The sequence below is a fragment of the Panthera onca genome, chromosome A2 (genome assembly GCF_046562875.1).
Source record: "Panthera onca isolate mPanOnc1 chromosome A2, mPanOnc1 haplotype 2, whole genome shotgun sequence".
In the NCBI taxonomy this organism is placed as follows: domain Eukaryota; kingdom Metazoa; phylum Chordata; class Mammalia; order Carnivora; family Felidae; genus Panthera; species Panthera onca.
The window spans coordinates 84,904,533-84,926,130 of record NC_138340.1 but is presented as its reverse complement, the minus strand read 5'-3'; the positions used below and the strand labels follow the sequence as shown (position 1 = coordinate 84,926,130).

At 33.7% G+C, this 21,598-nt stretch overlaps 1 protein-coding gene across 5 annotated transcripts in view; it reads right to left on the bottom strand.

Annotated features, from left to right (window-relative positions):
* CD36 (CD36 molecule (CD36 blood group)) overlaps window positions 1–21,598 on the bottom strand; it is a 77,345-nt gene that overhangs the window by 8,730 nt on the left and 47,017 nt on the right. For all 5 annotated transcript variants that reach the window (XM_078442522.2, XM_078442520.2, XM_078442521.2 and 2 more), the window contains 6 exons: window positions 11,932–12,092; window positions 7,375–7,522; window positions 6,753–6,932; window positions 5,353–5,444; window positions 2,990–3,036; window positions 268–337 (listed from right to left, as the gene is read on the bottom strand). In XM_078442522.2, coding sequence (XP_078298648.2) covers window positions 268–337; window positions 2,990–3,036; window positions 5,353–5,444; window positions 6,753–6,932; window positions 7,375–7,522; window positions 11,932–12,092 — 698 coding nt within the window. The remainder of the gene's footprint in view (window positions 1–267; window positions 338–2,989; window positions 3,037–5,352; window positions 5,445–6,752; window positions 6,933–7,374; window positions 7,523–11,931; window positions 12,093–21,598) is intronic.

Here is a 21,598-nt window from a genome sequence, read left to right as displayed (position 1 = left end):
AAAATAGTTCACGCTTAAAAATGAGAATAAAATAATTTGCATTATGTAAAATATCCTCCTGCAGCCCTCAATTTTTAGAAAAGTTAATAAGCACATTATCAATTCCATATTGTATTTATCCTGAATAAATCAAGAAAAATTTCCCTATGTGTATTTTAGTCTTCTCAGAAAACATAATTATTAAGTATAAGCTTCTTGGTCTGTGCTTTGTCACTTGAGGAAAAAAAATTCTAAGTTACAGAAATACATTGGGCGTCTTGGTCTTACCTGCAAATGTCAGAAGAAAAGAAACGTAACACTCGTGTCTTCTCAACAAAAGGTGGAAATGAGGCTGCGTCTGTTCAAAAATCAAGCCAGTGGCAAGGGATTAGATGTAATGTGTATCCTAGAAAAATCTAGAAATCTCTATTCCAGTATGGTCAATAGAAATATAATGCAAACTGTAGATGTACTTTTAAAATTCTTTAGTAGCCAATTTCTTTTAGGAAAAAAACAAAACAAAACAGGTATATATTTTTTTAACCCAATGTACCTCAAATGCCATCATTTCAACATGTAATCGATCTAAAAATTAGCAAAATCCCATGTGTATTTTATATTTATAGTGCATTTCAATTCCTTAATAGCAACACAGGGCTAGCAGCTACCATATTCAGTAAGTCTGTATACTATATATATTCATTGGTATTTAGTTTCATGTTAAATTTCCCCACACCTTAAAAATAAATATTTACAAAAATAATAGCAAAATCACATGTTGTTAAAATTGTGATTGTGTTTGTTTTTGAAATCTCCCCACCCTTTAAGGAGAGTGGCACTTTTATTTCTATGAAATTCACTTAGGACTTCAGTTAGAGTTATGTTTTTCTTACATTTTATAGGGATTCATTCGTCTATCCTAAGGGTTGAGTAATATTTTAAAAATTTATTAAAATTCTCTCATTAACTAGAATTTCCTCTAACTGCTTTGAAATATATCCATCACCTTACAAAAAGGATTTTGTTGTATTTATTGAATTTCTACTATGGTTATGATCCATGGAACACAATGGATATATGAAGAAATCACTCGATAACTCCTCTATTAGCTTCTCAAATAAGTATCACTAAAATGAGCCACAGAACTGAATGTGTTTGTTGTAAACAGTGCCCATCCTTCAATTACGCTTCAACCTTGTGATCTTATTACATTTCACTTATACTCTTGTGATCAATGAAACAGAATATCACAGTGAATTTGATTGTGGTATTGAGAGCATTGGATATTAGAGTTTAGTTTAAACTCCCCAGATAGGTGACTCAGTGGACATCATCTCCAACTTGCCTTTCCAACACTTTAACCATTGAAGGAAAAGAATACATTAAAAAGCTGTAAGAATTATTACTGAAATATCATTGAAGATTATGCCATAATTATTTCTAACAAGTACCATGGAAATAAGTACAAGATTGCAGACTTTTTTTTTAAACATTCAGATGTGTATCAATATTTTCATGTTCTGTCTCTTACTCACTGAAGGTGGAGGGGACACTTCTATACTATGACTTTTTCAGTTTTGTTGGTTGCTTTTCCCTGAGGCCATCAACCAAGAATCTCTCTCCCAGTGATCACATCTGAGTCCTCTGCTCTGTCCAATCTCCCTCTGATCCTCATTTGTTTTCCTTCTTTTTTTCCTCTTAGATACTTTTAACTTTATGCCTGATGCTCATGTACTTATATTTTTGTGATTAATGAATCCTTTGCCTCCCCTTTTAAAACTTTTTAGCTTTGGACAGAATTGTTTAATAGCTTTTTTTGTTTTTTTCTTTTCATTACCATTAAGAATCCATTACTATTAAGGAGCAGTACAATCTGTTTCTCTGTATTTAAAGTCTGAAATACTACACTTATGTAATTATTGGAGTTAGTAGTATTAGGACACTTGACAATTTATTTGCAGAAATGCTTTGTTTAGGGATTTCTTGAAACTTGCTACAAAGCAAACTCAACTGTGTTTTTGCTGTTGTTTTCTAGAAGACAGTGGTAACAAAATTAAATAGGCATGTAAAGCTCAACAATACCTTTGGGAAAGTAAATACCCTGTGTTTTGTTCTTATTCCCCACCCTTTACATAACTTCGTATTTAACTTTCTTCATCTTTAATATATTGTTTTCCTACAGGGTACTGCCTCACCAGCTTTGTAAACATCATGCTTCTCTGTCTTTGCTTCTGCATTGCTGAGAGCTCACCTTATCTCAGGTTTTAATTACCTCATGGTATTGATCCCCATTTGCTTTTTAAAACCTTAGTTCTTAAACTAATATGTCTATGTGTACTTTGCTTTTCTTCATGGAGAAGAAGAAGCCAAATCTAACCATGCTGCAAATCTAAGTTCCTTCTACTTTCTTTTCTCCCCACTTCTAGTTCAGAATATTCATTTTTGCACACATTTTTCATGGTTAGTGGGCATGAAACCTGTCAAGTTTTTGTTTTTCTTTTTCTTTTTCTTTCATTCTGATCACCTTATTCGGAAATACAGGGCTGCTTGCAACTTCACAGTTTCTACTTCTGCTTGAAATCTCACTTGAAAGTAAATTTTACCTTTTGTAATTATCTTCATTTTTAAAATGTTTCAATTTTAAATCATTTTCTGTACAGTATTTATAAAACATGTGAATATTAACTACTTTTCTAAGTTTTTCTTTTTACTCTTTTACTTCTGTTGCCATGAAGATAGTTCAAGTAGTCAAGGTTTTACTAATCAAATGTTTCCCTAGTAATGCAGTAAAGGCTAATCCTCAAGGATTAATCTTCAGAAATCCCATCACATTAGGCAGACATTTACTAAGCCTGTGTAACAATAGACACTCTCAATTATGTCCTTGGGATATAAAGATAGGTAAACGCATACCCTTAACACTCAGAACATTGTAAGTACAGTGGTGGAATTTGTGGGAGAGAGGGAGGTGGGTTCATGGTGATTATTACCACAAAACAAATGCCCTTACCTGTACCATTAATCATGTCACAATAACTTGGCCAGTAGGAGAGATTCCTTTGGAATAAAAAGAAAGGAAATGAATAAACATTCTTTTTTCTAGAGTACCTTTCTCATATTACTTAGTCTATTATGATTCAATATTGCTAAAATAAAGATTAGATGTGTGACAAATGCTAAGTTTAAGCAATGTTCTAAGTCCTGTGGTTTATGTTTTGTTTGAAGGTTTCATCTTGTTGAGATAAATTAAGTGCCCAATACCATTAAGTGCCAGATTATAAAATAAAAAGTGCCAAATGTTAACACAACTTAGAATAGAAAGCAGTTCTGAAAAAAGAAAAAGGAGAAATACCTCAGAAATTTATATCTCTACATAGCAGAGAATTTTTTTTTTCCATTTGGAGAAATGAACTATTTGGTAATATGTTGAGTTTTCAAAATATATAGGTAAATATGAAGTGGTTTTCTTCATATTTGAGGGAGGGAGTATGAGGGGAGAAGAGGGGTGTAGGGAAGAAAGAAAAGCTGATGTCGAAGAAAGAGATGGAAACATATAGATCATCAATTTATACTTTTCTCCCTTTTAACTCTTGCATAAGCTTGCATTAAAGTAGGACAGAGTTGGGGCACTGGGGTGGCTCAGTTGGTTAAGCGTCTGACTTCAGCTCAGGTCATGATCTCACAGTCTGTGAGTTCGAGCCTTGTGTCAGCCTCTGTGCTGACAGCTCAGAGCCTGGAACCTGCTTCGGATTCTGAGTCTTCCTCTCTCTCTGCCCTTCCCCTGCTCATGCTGTTTCTCTTTGTCTCAAAAATAAATAAAAACATTAAAAAAATAAAGGACAGAGTTTATTAATTTATATACTGATGTCTAAGTAAGATATATGTATATATAACTGGAAGCAATAAAAATAGTAGTAAAAATTTCTCTGTATCCTCAGCCACTTTTTGGTGATGCAAAACCAGGTTTTTCCCCACTGATAATGTATCATCTAGCGAGATGTCAAGGGAAGTTGTTGCTTCTTTTTTATTAAAAAAATTTTTTTTTCTAATTAGTCTCACTGTTTATTTATTTTTATTTTATTAATGTTACTTTTTTTTAAACGGAATAAACTGTTAACCATGCTCAGTCTTGCCATGATCAGTTACATTAAGCTTATCAAATCTTAAACTGAGGTGGAATTCTTACTCCAATTAGAAGCACTTAGTAACTCTCCTCAAAATATCTCTGTAATATTGAAAAGGCAAAAATGCTTGTGTTTCTCAATATACAGTGATGTGATTTCATTGCAATAAGCATTTAGGAGTGTGAGTTTTCCTCCACTATACTTTTCTATAAAAAGATGTTAGTATGGAATCTATAGAAGAAAAACTACTACCTAAGTGAATATTTAATGGTTGTATGCAATTTTTAGATAAGGACTCAGTGTGAGGCAGTGGTTACTTGTATTAATTAATAAAAACCTTTAATCTCTCTGAATTTTGATTACTGTATTCTTTCCAGGAAATAACTGATCCAAAGCATATTTATTAACCTTGATTAAAAGAGAAGATGACTTTCTTCCCTGACATTTATTGAGATTCTTCCTTTGTTACATGATAAATTTACATGATAAGTTATGTGTACTCTAGATGATTAAGCAGGAGCTAAGGAAAAAAGCAAATCATGACTATCTACTATTCATTCAGAATAGTAGCATAGTAGTAATCCAGTAGTAACAAGATAGAATAGTAATCATTCTATTACTACTTCAGAGGAGGCCTGGTCTTTATTTTCAAGTTTAATATGGCAACTTTAGAACTATATTTGCAGTACTAATTCCACTTTTGCACTGATAAAGGTATAAAATGCTGATTTATCAATATAGCAAATTAAGAAATTTTGAAGGAAAACGCCATGACAACATCTGCATGGATTCATTAAGTTTTCAACTTTATAGAGACACATGAAGTCATGCTGTGGAATGAACAATTTTTATTTGATAGGCTCAATACAACAAGTTAAACACACCCAGAAAACTATGTTTTTCTATCTGCTAGTTGATCAGCTGATGTAATGCTTTTCTTCCTTTCATTTGTGGCCGTATGAGTGTACTGTGATGGTGGCCATGCAACAGAGATGGAATTCACTTTGGATTTCTTTATGTAAGAGAACCTGTGTACAAAGGTAAAGCTAATTCTATAGTGAGGCTGATATTTAGCAACTATGCACTAGTGACCAGTTGTCACAACTAGAGGGTTAACACCTCAAAGAACACGAAGTTCCAGGGCTGAGATATAGGCAGATCTGGACCATAGTTAGTGCCTGTGCCTTAGCAGTTGTTAAATAAATACCCCTCCTGCTTTGGAGTTCACACACTTTACCTGGATACTTACTTTTTACCTTTGTAAGTGTCAATTATGGCAACTTGGTTTATGTTGTCTTTCCCACTGAAAACTGTATAAACTCCATCTGCAGTGTTGTTGTACTGAAAAGATATGTACAAGAAGAAATTACTTCTAGGACAAGTCATAGTTTCCAAGTTATAAAGTATGTAACTCATGTTCATATTTTTCAAATACCAGTTATCGATAATTAATAATTATTTTATGTGGCCTGAAATATATATGCAATCAAGTTTTAAAATTATTGGTCTTTAACACTTTAAAAACATAGGCTATAAATGGCACCTCAAATTTGTGCTAGGGGTTGAGACAAAGGAAGAAAGACCAATACCAGAAGTTGCCATGATCCAAACTCTGGTCATAACTAAGCCAGTAAGGCAATTTTGATCACTACTCCTATTATATTGAGGTAAGGGGATATTAAGAAAAAACTTTGAGAACAAGGGAAGACTTCTAGAGATTTTCTAAATGTTATGATATTTTTTGTTTTCTTTCTAAATGTTATGATCTTTAACAAGTGGATATAAAACTTAGGCCTACAAAATTAAAAATGCAATCAGCCAAGGAAAGATGTTAAGAGTTTTTGAGTCAAAACATAGTAACTGAATCTCTGATCCTTTAAAGCTTTCTACATTCCTATTTAGTGGCATATAACCTTTCAATCCTAAACACTATCTAAAAGTAAAATAACAACAATAAACTGGAGAATATAACTAATATCACATATAGTGCCAAATAAATCAGTCAAAATTCTAATTCAATAGCTTGTCCTATTTATAATTCAAAATATTAAACTATAAGTACATTGCCAAATTCACTTTTTCTTTCATCTGCAAACTGCCATATCTTTGACAAAGTGCATTAAAATAGGACATTGCTGATTTGTCAATCTCACTGTGTTCCAATTTAGGCTAACTTTTAAATTTTTATTAACACAAATTTGTGAGAGTTCTGGAGAAGGAGGAATGTTAAGATGAATACATTTAACACAAAGAAAAATACAGTATTAAACTTGATTTTTTGATAAGGGGAATCAAAACAGAAAACATTATTCGCAGCCTTATTGGCTTACAACCTATTTTAGACAATTGTGTATTTATCAAAGAATGGAAACCTAATTAAATCTCAGTTTATTCATTTTAAATTTAATTGTTAAATTTAGATGAGTAAAATTTTCTAACTACAGAGCCATCTGAGATAGAGACTTTAAAAAATTAGAATAACCTCAAGTAAATAAATAAATAAATAATAAAAATAATAAAATAAACAATTAGAATATCTACTCCCAGATCAGAAATCATGTGAACACACTAAGTTGTAAAATTATAAATTGCCAATGTCATTATATTTATCTAAGATATAAAAAATCAACATTCACATTTGGTACTCACAGGAAAAAACACACCAACTGTCGTGGAAATAGGATATGGAACCAAACTCAAGAACGGATCTTTATAGCCCCACAAGAGCTCTTTCACAGTTCTTTTTTGAAACATGGAAGATTTTGACTTTTTGATAAGTGAATTGAGTACCACTTGAACAAATGTATTTGGGTAGAGATGGGGTGCAGCCTATAAAAAAAAATCACTGTTTGAGACATCAATTTTAGTATCATATTTTTAACACATAGATGGATTTAATACGAGCCTTAAGTTTAATAGAAACAAATCTAACCTTATCTTTAAAATTACTGCTCAATCTTGCCAGGACAAAAAGTACAATTTATCTAATCCCTAGATGACTACATTTCTCTGCCTCAGTGCTAGTCACAAGGAGACATTTAAAATTCAACCCTATTTTTTTTTTTAATGATAAAGTAGTCTTCCAATTCAGTTGTTATGATTTTGTCATTTTTCCAAATGATGCTAAATCCATTCAAAATAATGACATAGGAACATATTTTTATTAAAATGACAAAATGAAGAATATCTGATGAGAGTTCTAATCATAAGATCCACTACAGTGGATCCTAGAGTATTTCAAAACCAGTACTTTTGTTGTTTGTCTACTTACTGCTACAGCCAGATTGAGAACAGTCCAAGTGTCATTCTCTGTTCCAGCTGATAGTGAAGGCTCGAAGATGGCCTCATTGGGCTGAAGAAAAGAGACTGTGTGGTTCTCAGGATCGTGGGTTATATTTTTTTTGGCTAGATAACGAACTCTGAAAACCAGAAGTAAATAAAATTCAAAATAATTGTCTCAAGTGAACAGGTCTCAAATGCCATCCATTCACATAACAAATAATTTTTGAGTATATAGAATACGTCACAAGTGATGCCAGCCAATTGGTTTAAAATGACAAGTAAGCCAGTGCGGGGTCTTTAGTGTATTAGAGGTGATCCCAAATCTTCACAACATAGGAGAAGTAACATGTGTCATTATGAGAGCTTATGCAGAGTCCAGGGGGGAACCCAGAATAAATATAAATCCAGGTTTAGGACTGTCATAGTGGGAGTAATGATAGCCATTTTGGTAGCAATTCCACCCAGGTGGTCCGAATGACAAATAGAAGTTTAGGTGGAGTGGGGTAAAAAGACCCATGGTGTATTGTTAGAAACACAAATTGTTGAATTTGGATGGATTGCAAGGTGAGAATAAGGAGTATCATGGGAAATAGAGCACAGAAGTAAGCAAGATCTCAAGCATAAAAGAGTTGCATCCTATCCTCAAATGTTTAGCCTTGATCCTGAGGGTAAGGAGGAGACAGAAAGGTTTCAGTAGGGGAATGAATATTAAGAGTACATTTTCTTAAATGAGAAAGAATGTTCTAAGTACATAGCGTATTCAGCACTGGCTTTTCCATATTTTCTAGTACTTTAATGAGAATGAAAGATAACTAATGGAATATAATTTCCATTTTACAGGTCAATTCCCCTCACTATTCCTGCCGTATATTAAATACTTATTAGTTCTAAGCTCCTGGCTGTAAAATGTCTGGGCTTATAAGTACCAAATACCTTTTAGGAACATGGGGAAGGGTGAATGAATAGTCTTCATTATCATGAAGAAAAATCTTTTCCAAATACAAGATGTTTATTGAGACAAAATGAGGTATATATCATTCATTTCACTATCATATATGTGAATGTCCATACATGAGATGAATAGATAGCTAAGGTAAAGACTGAAAACCCATGGACAAGGAACAACATTTCACTCCGGTGTAATAAAGTTGTAAATTCCTGTAGGGTAGGGATTATGAGTGTTTTGTATCCACAGGCAGAGTGCCTGGCACATATTGAGTTCATGATAAATAATTTTTTGCATGAATAAACAAATTAGTTAATGGCTCACATTCTTTTAAAAGAGTTCACAGTACTATAGAAAATTTATTTTTAATATAATGTCATCAAAGCTTTATTATTTATTCTTCTTGAAGTACTGTAGACATACCAGGAATATACAAATACGAAAGAGCACCCAAGACAGTCTGTTACTAGTCAACTTCTAGTTTTTCTTACATAATTGTATTTTAAATTAGAGAACCTACTATTAGCATTTAAAATTGAAGTACTTTAATTTTTAGTAAAATTTATGTATGTAAAATAATTGAAACAATAGCAAAATGTTACCCAGATTCCAATTTACTTAAGCTGTACTTACAACATTATACCAGTAGATGGCACTAAGAGAAAAATCTTTTAACTGAGGTCTGTGTTTAGAAAATACTTTTAGAAGGAGAACATAATCGCTCAATTCTTTTGTTTAAAAATTAAAATGTACACAGATTTTGGAAAGTGTTGGTTAATGAGGTAAAAGGGAGAAATTTGCCTTAGACTTTGCCCCAAATTGCTTTCTTTGTACTCCTGCCAAAGCCAAGTAACTTAAAAAAATAAAAGATGAGGGGTGCCTGAGCGGCTCAGTCAGTTAAGCCTCTGACTTAGGCTCAGGTCATGATTTCGTAGTTCATGAAGCCCCATGTCGTCGGGCTCTGTGCTGACAGCTCAGAGTCCGGAGCCTGCTTCAGATTATGTGTCTCCCTCTCTCTCTCTGCCCCTCCTCCACTCACACTCTGTCTCTCTTTCTCAAGATTAAATAAACATTAAAAAAAATTTTTTTAAATAAAAGATTAATGTTGGACCTGAGAATATTCTCAAGGAATTAATGAGTCTTCATAGAGACCACGTAATTTACAATATGTATAATTAAGATCTCAATCCAGGCAATTTCATGCTTTGACCAATGCTGTACCTTGTCAAAATTTCAGTAAACTCACTTTAACAGACATCAGCCAAATAAGCTGTGGTTGTGTTTGAAGAGGGACATCCTCCTACACTTCCAATTTCAAATGTATTCAGGGTATAATTTATAGGGAGGCAGGTTCAGTAAAACTTATTAGCTGTTAGGAAGAATATGAAATTATTAACTTTTTCTGAAAGGTAATCAATTATTTTCTTATTATTTAAGGTATCCAGACAGACACTAATGACTCCATTTTGGTGACATCTTAAGATGAACCCTAGTTTAGAATTCCCTTTAACATTGTTATATAAATGGGATTTATTGTTTATAAACTTTAGCTGCAAATCCCACTTCCCTAATTCAACCTTCCCCTCATTGCTTCTCCAAGTAAATCTAAACTAACCCTTTTGTCCCTTAGAGACATAGGTTAAAGTCTCTAAAAAGTAACTATGTATTAGCTGTCTAGGGCTAGATTCAGTATTGTTTGTTTCTACATATCTCAAGGAATATCTTTAAAAATAAAAAAAAAAAATACCCCTGCAAAATAAAAGTGAAAGAGTTCTCAAATTCTAACAACTATTCAGTTTCCTCACACGCATGCAGTTCAGTCAAGTTATAATTTTTTAAACATTTTTTCTTAGATTATTATTTCTTAATAATTTTTTTTGGAGTAAGATACTCGCATAGGCTTTTTTTTTTTTAAGTTTACTTGTTTATTTTGAAAGAGAGAGCACAAGCAGGGGAGGAGCAGAGAGAGAGGGAGAGAGCAAGAATCCCAAGCAGGCTCCGTGCTCTGTGTTAAGCCGAGCACCGGGTTTGATCGCATGACTCAGAGATCATGACCTGAGCCATGAAGCCATGATCAAGAATCAAACACTTAACAAACTGAGTCACCCATGCACACCTCATATAAGTTTTTGATAATAACATGGTAAATTTAAGACCATGAAAAAAACATTTTCCAAGGTTTTTTTGTTTTGTTTTGTTTTGTTTTGTTTAACAATGAAAACCAAGTGTTCTTCAACAGTACTGTGAATAGTCACAGACATATGCACAGAGACAGGAGACTTGGGGACAATTGCTAGGACAGAAAAGTCACCACAGCCCTCTGTAGCTTATATATCACATACTATGGCAGCAGCCACTACCTTCACAACTACTGTTATTTTATTATATTTTGTGTGTGAGTAGTCAATCTAAAAATATATTAATGCATGGAAAAGAAACTATATAGACTATCTAAAACAGATATTAAAACTACGAGTTATATGAAATCATAATAAATATGTAATTTTGTGATAAAAACTGATCAAACTAAGTAACTAGTTGTAATTATCCTTGAGGGAAAATCACACATTTGTATAACAAATGATACAGCAGGACTTAATGGTGTTCCCACATGGATATCATAAATCTAATCCTTGGTTACAGTTAGTGCTTTTAGCACCTCAGTCCCCCCTGTGTTACTTCGATAGTTGGAGAAAACACATAGTGTATAATTTAAATAAGAAATAAAAATACACACAAAAATCTAGGAGGTACCATCTCTTAGGTCTGTGTAAACATAACAATCACTTCATATCCCTTGGTGTCAGTTTTTTAGTATACAAAATGAAAAGTCCTAGCTAATCATTCCCCTCTAGTTCTAATACCCGAACATTCTATTTAGAATTGTGTTAAACTATTAGGGTATATAAGAGAAAGGCATAGCATTTTGGTCTCAGTTCTGGAGAAAATATAAGAATGAAGCCACTGAATCAATATAAACACCCATATGACTTGGAAATTAGTTTCTAGAAATCCTTAACAGGTACTGCGGTTACATAAAATCAGTTTAATTCTGTGGTTCTCAAAATTGAGTAAGTACTGGAATCACCCAGAGGACTTGTAAAACTCATTGCTGGGCTCCAACCCAAGAGTCTCTGATTCATTTGATCTGGGAAAATCTGCAGATTCTCAGAATTTGTGTTTCTACCAAGTTCCCAGGTGAGGCTGTTGCTGTCGGGGTGGGAACCACACTTTGAGAATAACTGATAAAATGTATACAATTTTAGGATCTTAAAATATTCTGGTTCTTAAAATTCTGATAAGATTTTTTCTATTATGCATGCATATGTCAGAGTTGTTGAGAATATATGTCGTAACTGTAAAACACCTGTGACTTCTTAAATGTAGGGTTGTTATCTGATACTGCTGAATTTATAATAAAATCTATATTTCTTATTAAATCCTTATCAGGATTCCATATAGGCAGAAACAAAATATTTCATGATATTTTACTGGGGAACAGGAAGAAGTACATCTGAAAACAATGGCATTTTTCAAGTGGAAGTTTTTCAGAAATATGTATGGTCAAGGAAAGAATGCCACTTATTTGTGAGGACTCACCTGTACGTGTAAGGACCTCTTTGTTTAACTTTAATTTTGCTGCTGTTAGCTACCACTTCCTGTGGGTTTTGCACATCATAGATCCAAAACTGTCTGTAAACTTCTGTGCCTGTTTTAACCCAATTTTGATAAGCAATGGTACCTTCCTCGAGTACAACCTCCTATGAAAAAGAAAACAAGTTTGGGTTATTTCTCTGTAGTAAATATGGGCACCTCTGGGAGTTTATAACTTTGTTAGCCAAGGCAAGGACTAAGCTCAAGTACCTTCTTCATGTGAACCTTGCCACACGGTTGCAACAGAAATGTTTTCAAAAAATTACTATAGCAACCTCTTTTTGTCAACCTTTTACAAAGGGAATCAGGGTACAATATTGCAGACATGGCTGTTGATGTAAGCCCAACCATTGGCAAGCATTAGAGTGACCCTATATTGCAACAGTTATAACTTATTAAGCAAATTTTATTAAACCTAACAAAGTTCCTACCAGGTTGAACATTAACTTCTCTGCTGTCCTCAGATTGATGAGACAAAACAGAAAAAAGAGAGAAAAATCTGGTGGTATTGAAAGCTTTAACTTTTCTTCAAAAGTTGGACACTTCAGAAGATGATCACTTAACATTTATTAAATTTAAAAAAAAATTTCTTGGTGAAAAACACAAATTTGACTTCTTCTCTTCAAAATCCTTCTCAATCCCTAACTTAGTATATATGTGACAACTAAATAAGACATGTTTCCAGAAGCTACAACAGTCTAATGTTATTATTAAAGTTATTACTTACACAATAAAAGGATGAAATGAGGAGATTATCCTATTATTATTTTGTGGAATTCGTTAAAAATCACCAATGCGCCATGTAGTAAAGATAAACAAGTGGGAAAAAATGTCAATGAGGTAATCACAAAACCTCATGTTAGAAACGTGTTCCCTTGCTTTAGATGCTGTGTAACTGGATGGAAAGTCACCGAACCACTCAAGGTCAATATCATTATCTATAAAAGAGGTGGTTATAGATGATCTCCCAGTTTCCTTCCCCGGCTTTCACTCTCTTATCCCAAAGTCTATAAGGCTATAGTAACTAGGGCAAACAAAGGTGATTTGGTAGCAGGCAGTATTCCCAGTTAAGCACCTTGGGAAGAATGCCTAGAATGGAAAGCTCTACCTTTGTGCTTGAGGAAGAGGAAGAAAAGTATTTCACAGAAAATGAATCCCAACTGATCTATGAATACAGGAACAATCTGATCTATTTGTTTCCTTCACCTGGAAGCATCAATTCATAGAATGATGAGTCAGGAAAGGACATTGAACAATATCATATTTTCTAGGAGAGAACACTGAGGCTCTGAGGAACCAGGTGGCTGGCCCATGGGTAACCCAGGCAAATAATAGCAGAACTGTGATGAAAATCCTAGTCTCTGACTCTTAGACTAGTCCTCTTTCATACCATGCTATTACAGTCTTTTAGTTTTCCTGTCACCTCTGCACTTAGTTGGTAGAAGTAAGATTAAGTTTCATATCTTCAGGATATGTTACTTATTGCTTAATCCAGAGAATAAGGAAATTCCTTAGAGATGAACAGGGAACCAAGCTGAAATGCTATTACAAAATCCTGTGCTGTTGCAATGCATTTTCACTGGGTTCACTGTTGTGCTCATGTTGATGTTCGACCATTACTTTTTATGACCAACTGTCCTTGAAAAACTTTTTATTAGTTCCCCAAAAGTCTTATTTCCAATAGTAACAAGCTCCATATTAAGACAGAGTTACATGCAGATCAAGCATGTAAATATGTTTGATGAGATCGTTGAAGCTGAAAGCTATGTTAATTTACCAATTTCAAGAGATTTTATGAGGGGAAGATACAGACGAACTTACACATTACTACCTTTGCACTACGCAAATCTTAAGGACAATGCAATATCAATTATTTATCATACACCTCTTAAGGCACACATTTTACGTTAGTTCTTAATGCAATAAACTCAATAAATGTTTACAGAATTGAAAAGGAACAGTGATGGAAGATACTTGGCAGGGCAGAAAACCTCCCTAACTCTAATGTGTGTGCATTTAACATCAAAAGACTAGAAGTGCATCATGCCTTTCTTCTAAAGGCCAGGAAACACTTTGCCTTATTTGTTGATCTGGAGATATTTTTTAAATGGCAAAGATGAAACGCAAAAAGTTGAAATGAATGCATTGAATTATTAGCTGTTAGAGTCATCTAACCACATCTCTATTTATTCAGAGGTAGAAATGAGTCCTAAGAAAAACAGATGATTAGTCAATGTTATAGGACAACTTTGTAGCAGGTAATGGAGAAATCAGGTCTTTTTACTCCAATCTTGCATAGTTTCATAATGCCATCGTTTGTTCAGAGCCAAAGAGAAAAACATTGAAGCAGTCAAAATAGGAATGCATTTCTTCTGATCCTAAGACTACTCTATGTGTTAGAAAATTGGCTAGCCACTCCTTGAGTACCAAGACTAAATCAAGCCACAAGTTCCCTTAATTTTAAAAGGAGCAAAGGATTTTACATCATTTGTGAACTTAAAAGGCCTTAAAGTTAAGTTGGATTTGCACTATCTAGCCAATCTTGCAAACCTTTCACTAAGTTAGAAGTACAAAGCTGATAAATGAGCACATGAAAAAAACAATGTAATTCAAAATCCTCTCATTTGGCTGATGTCTACATCAGTATCTGTCCCTGACTTTAAGCATGTAGACTAGTCCCAGTGCTGACTAGATTCCAAACTAATGACACTCTTATGGTATGGTCTCCAGCTGGGTTGAAAACTATTGACCTTTGAAACTTCTATTTTGTTACATTAATGTGAAAGCAGAAGTTTGGAATAGTAGTATCTTCTACTTTGTTACATACTCATTAGATTATTGCTTTTGCAGGAAAACATTGCCCATCACCACCACTGGCAACTTTAGGGTAATTATTAAAATGTCCTTGATAACTTCCCATGGGTGGAGTAGATAGAGTACCAATGTGGAAAATATGTTGTCCCATTTCTCAAGGATCTTGTAAAGTACTAATAGACAGGATCATGTGTAGCAGATTTTAACCTATGAGTTACATTTCCTTATCCTATCCCTACCCTGAACATATAGAGTGGCTTCTTCCCTCCGGGTACAGAGTAAAGTGTTTAAGAATGAAACTAGATCCTATGGGTTTAATCCCCAGTTGAGTGCCATGGTAACCATTAAACTTGGGCAGGTTATTTAATTTTTTTATATCTCAGTTTCCTCATTTGTAAAATAGGGATAATAATAATATTAGGTTGAACCACATGAGATTAGTATTTTGAAACTCAACATGAGTTGAATATGGTTTAATTGAATATATAGCCTCCTAGCTTCTTATAGAGATTAATAAATGTGAGCACTTAGAACAACAGTGTTAGCACAGAGCTAGCATTCAGTGAATGTTGGCTATTATACACATCCTATCTACTCTTTGGAGGAAAAACTCTAATATTTACTCTCCAGAGTAAATGGAGATGTCTAACCCAGTCATGTGGCAATAACTCATGTAGTATATGGTGACACTTCTTTTTCTTTAATCATTTTTACATTTATTTTCACTGCAGTGACATCAAAACTTCCTTAAAATGTTCTGCACTGTGTTTCTTCATATTGAAAAGAGTCTTCAGCCTTTCCAGTTACTACCACAATTTGTTCTGGTTAGGACCAGTTACAAACCATTTCCCCACATTCAAAAAAGTGTGTATTACGTACATGGGCATATGTGTGCATGCATGCTTGCGTGTGCATGCTCACGGAGACTGAATTACAATATTAGTGGCAGCTGTGCTGAGAGTCAAAAAATGACTTCAGTCTCAGATATCAAGTCATCAGTTAAAACACCAATTTGGGGAAACTGATTGGATTTAATGTTTCTGAAACCCAGGCCATTAGCCTCCAAAATTTATGTAAGAACTTAATATGGGAGATTCTGCATTTGGCTTGAGTAGTAAATTATGTTGATATGTCAATAAAAATTGGACTGGGGGAAAAATTATATATGCTTACCTGCTATTTCTTGAAACCCTTTTTAAGTAATTTTATTATTGCAATTAAAATGCTAATGTATGTAGTGTTTAATTCATTTTTATGCCTCTATTTTAATTTAAAATTTACTTTGGACTGTTTCATGTTCATGCTTATGTTCTCATATATTATCATTAGCATAATTTATACAAATTATTTTTTCATATCTGGAAATACAATAAGCACATATTACTGAAGCAATATAAATGTTAATTTATATTATTAAAATATGGACTATTGAGTCCAATATTGGATATTTTAATAAACAACTAATTATTTCAACTTATTTTATCTGAAAGCATGTCTTACAAGTTACTAAAGGATTATTCTTTTCAGGAAGTGTGCAAAGAAATGATGTATAATTTAACATTAGTCTTTTAGGAGGAAAGAAAGAGCTTTAATTTCCTTCTTGGTGTTCTATACTTAATATCATAGGGAAATTAAAATTTATTTAAAATTACTACTGTTATACAATATTCATTAAACATTCATCAAGTAATATTAACAGTGTCAAGTGATAAATTATCTTTTATAAACGGTGGCAGGACTTTGACCTTTTTCCAAAGTGCTGTGCCAGTTTCTATATTTGTGGAAGCTAATGCCACTGACTTTGCTTATCTACATAAGGTTGCATAAATCTGTTGGCTCCACTCTTATCTGTTAGGAATCATAGTCAAAAGTACTGGTAAGAAAGTTCTCAGCTGTAATCCATAAAAAGCATGAAGTCCCTAGAAAACATCCCTTAAAAATTAAGAGTAAAATGAATGCATGTGTATATGTATAGATGTGTATATACATCTGTATATTTGTACACACTATACACACATTTTATATGTATATGTTTTTAATGTTTATTTATTGTTAATAAATATTGTTATTTATTGTTAATGTTGTTTATATATATGCATATATATACACATTTTATATATATATATATACATATATATGTGTATATATGTATATATATATGAAAGAAATAAATTTTCTGGACTATTTTAGACCATTTTATTTATTTATTTATTTTTTTTATAAATTTTTTTTTTTCAACGTTTTTTATTTATTTTTGGGATAGAGAGAGACAGAGCATGAACGGGGGAGGGGCAGAGAGAGAGGGAGACACAGAATCGGAAACAGGCTCCAGGCTCCGAGCCATCAGCCCAGAGCCTGACGCGGGGCTCGAACTCACGGACCGCGAGATCGTGACCTGGCTGAAGTCGGACGCTTAACCGACTGCGCCACCCAGGCGCCCCTATTTTAGACCATTTTAAATGCCAGTTTCAGGGTGCTCTTTTAGAACTGAAGATATCATACAGTCCCAGCTTTGCTTTATGAATGAGATAACTATGGGATGATTTTCTGATCTTTTTTTTTAAATTAAGCAACTTAATAGTTTTAAAAGGTGCTTGTATATAGGTAATAACTTTCCCAATTTGCTGTTAGTCAATTAAATGAAGAAAGTAGTCTTCAGTGAGTTTCAGCGGCAAACAAAACTGACTGGTACTAAAATTATTCTTTATTTGTAAAATAACAGCTTTACCCTAAATGACTTGGCTCTTTGGGTTTACACATAATTCAGAGATTTGACTCCGACTGTATTTCAAACAGATATATATTCCAACCTTACTTTTAGAACAGTTTTGTAAACTAAAGAAAAAAGAAATACCCTGTATAAAGAAAGAACAAGTCCCAGCATCTTTATAGGACTAAAGTTGATAAGATCAACATGACTATATGGAAATCTGAGAGCAAAACCAGGCTTAGTTTTAAATGTATCACAGATTCTGACCATTGGAGAGGTTCTGGTGATTAGTTTTAGGCTATAGATTTGTGGCAGGCATACAATATAAACTATCATTTAATATTTTTGGATACTCATTCTTCCTTAAATCTGTTTTGTGCCTCTTCCTCCTTCTAGGGTCTAGATCCATACCATCCCCTTTTGTCTTGTACAAGATTGGACAGATAACTCTTATTTCAAAAACAAGAAGAGAAAGCACTCTATTTCTTTGTTGCATACCTCTCTTTATTACCCTACCCTACTGAATTTATATTTTCAAGAACATTAGTAACCATGTCCTAATCATTTTTTCCTGAATTTTCATCTGCCTCAGAGCATTTTCTCTTTCTTTGAGCACTAGCCTTATATTAACCTCCAAAGTAATTACACTCTTCTGTTTTTATTTCTTCATTCATAAAATCATTTTTTTGTTTTTATACCTCTGAATTATGTATAAAACCTATAGTAATCTCTCTGCTTTTTTTTTTTTGTCTTGATGTTCAAGCCATCTAGATAGCAAATAGATTGTTTAGTTTTATCTGTAATCTCTAGATCAATGATCAAATCAATCTGAGTACTGACCTTTGAAATACTGATGTTCACGTCAAAACACTCATAAAACCTCTTTTATTCTCCTAAGATATACATCTCTCCCAATAATTCAACTGGACATCTTGAAGTGTTTTTACCCTCCCTCCTAATTTAGTTCCATATCCAAACTGCCATTACGCTCCATCACCCATTTTTTTCTATGTACTCCACTACACTAGCCCAGAGTGCCTTTGTTACATAATGTGCAGATTGTGCAAAGATCTTCCTAAAAGGGAATCTTAAATTCTCCTTGAAAATGGCCATGTCCTGCATAATTTTTCCTTGTTTTCCTGTTTTTTGTTTAAACTCTTTTTTTTAATGTTTATTTATTTTGAGAGAGAGAGAGCAAGTGTGTGAGTGGGGAAGGTCAGAGAAAGAGTAAGAGAGAGGATCCCAAGCAGGCTTTGCACTGTTAGTGTAGAAACCAATGTGGGGCTCAAACTCATGAACTGTGAGATGATGATCAGAGCTGAAATCACAAGTTGGATGCTTAACCGACTGAGCCACCCACGTGCCCCCTGTTCTCTTGTTTTTGGTCTCTCCAACTCTTTTTATTGTAGGATCATACTGCACAAGACTGTGTATCATCTAGTCTCTGCCTTCAGATTGTCTAGGTTTGGGAACTGACTCCTTTTGGCCACATGAGTTGGCAAGTAGATTTAAGGTCTTGTGACTAAAGTGGGTACAATAAGAGGATCTCATAGATATCTGCAAAGATTAAATGAACTAGTGTGTATGAAGCTCTTCACAGCACTAAATAAATGGAAGCCATGTGATATGAATCGTTAAATGCAGGTTTTCTTATCTCTTACACCTACCAGGAAAGATCCACCAACCGCTACTGCCTGTCACATGGCCAATTAAATATTCTTCTTCCTGATGTTCAAAGCTTCATATATGTTACCCCATGTTGTTTTTCTAATCATCTCTTTTGTAGATCCCATATTTTGGGCACAGTTGATATGTTCTTCCTTCCCTTTTTACAGCACTTAGTTGCATCTCATACCTTTTCCTATAATATTCTTCAGCCCTCTGATGCCTTTATTACAGCCCTCTTTTGAACTTCCAAAATCTTATCCTTTTTGAAAATCCAACAGTTTCATCTTTCGGAAGTGATCAAATGTTTTGAGACTTCTCTTTCTAAATAGCAAATTCCCATATAATACCCTAGTTTCATGGTTCTTTATGTTTTGGTATACTATGCTTTCCCCTGGTTAAATTTTATATTGTTGAAGTAAAAAAATTATTTTACTCTCTGTCACTATATAAAAGTAAATTTTTTGACATCTCAAAACTCTTATTTCCTCATGAACAACTATTATGAAGTTAGAGATATACATTAGACAGTTAAAATAGATGTTAGCTCTTTGCACATGATTGAACAGAAAAACTATCTGTACTAATACTGTTGAATGAAGAAGAAAAAGATAAGTGAACAATATTCAACTACTGGACACCATTTGTGTGTTGGAAAAAAAACAGTCTAAAATGCTGTGTAGTAGGAGATTATTGGGAATTTCCATTCTGGAGACTTTTCCAGAAGATAAATTATAGCCTGAGTGTTAGTACAGATACTGTATCTGTTCTTTCTCCACAGAAGGCCCAGAAGGGAAGCAGAATTTATAGAATAGCAAGAGCGCTGTGCAATGGAGCTCCAACTCACATGGTTACATAAGCTCCACCTCACCAGCATCTGCCTGTCTCTTTTGAACTGTATCATGAATAATAGCAAGAAAACTGGACATTCCAAGGGAGGGGATGACATTCAGTTTCTATCTATATTTATATTTATGTATATATAAATAATATATAAACATAATAAACATATAATATATAAATCTATATTATTTATATATAATATATATTATATAAATGCATATAGATATAGATATAGATATAGATATAGATACAGATATAGATATATAAATATCTATATGCATCTTCTCCCTTTATCTGGCTTCTCAACCCAAGCACAGCCCCCCACATCCTGCCTGGAGTTTTCCTGTAAACTGAAGGTATGTGGACCCATGTCATCTTTGTCAAATGCTAAGCAAGTAGAGCTGGGGAGAGGCAGAGGGGGGTGGGGCAGAGGATCAAAAGCAGTCTCTGTGCTGACAGCGAAGAGCCTGATGTGGGGTTCAAACTCATGAACTATGAGATCATGACCTAAGCCAAAGACAGTCACCTAACCAACTGAGCCACCCAGGTGCCCCTACAATATATTTTTAAAGTTAAATGCATGGGGTTGAAGATTTACAACCTGTTAGCAAAAGATAAAAATGCCTATGTTATTATTGAGTAAATATATATATATATATATATATATATATATATATACACACATATATATACACACACACATACAGGCACACATATATACACACATATATGTGTGTATGTATGTGTATATATATACGTATGTGTGTGTGTGTGTGTGTGTGTGTATATATATTAATGTCTTAGTATCAAAGATAAGACAATAGGATGTTATTGAGGTAATGGTTCCTATCTATCTATCTATCTATCTATCTGTCTGTCTATCTATCTGTCTATCTGTCTCTGCCAGGGCATTGACATCTAAGCAGGCTGAGAGCTGAGGCCAGCACTCAGATAGGTTTTACTTGGGTAGGATTATGTGTAAAAAACCTGAGCATACTAGCCCTGGGGCAGGATACACACTCTCAAAGTTCACAGTTATCCCTGTTCTTATGTTATCTCGTTCTTGGAAAGTTCTTAGAGGCTTCACTTTTTTCTTTTCTTTTTTTTTTTTTTTAAACCCTGTCTTCAAACTCCTGAAGCTGATTCAATTTGCCACCCACTGATTTAGGACTTCAGCAAATCTGCTTCTTATTCTAGTCTTCCTACTCTCTCTCAGTTCAAGTCCGTGAGTGTGAAGCACAATAGAAGGAAGGAAGGTGGAAGATGAACTCTACTTTGTTGTGCAAAGTCTGGCTATTGAACCGCTCTAGTTTTTGTTAAAACTACAGTCAACTCATTTCATTTATGCTGACATTTGTCCTACATAACATTTCCGGAAGTATTTTGGCAGAATCAGTATAAATGTTTATAAATAGGAATGTTTATAAAACAATATTATGTTATTACATATATTATAAAAAGCAACAGTTTACCAAATAAAAAAAATTATACCAGCTTTACCAAAGATTCCTGTTTCATTATTAAACACAATTTTAAATTTATATATAATACACAAAATACACATACTTATTTCTCGTTCAG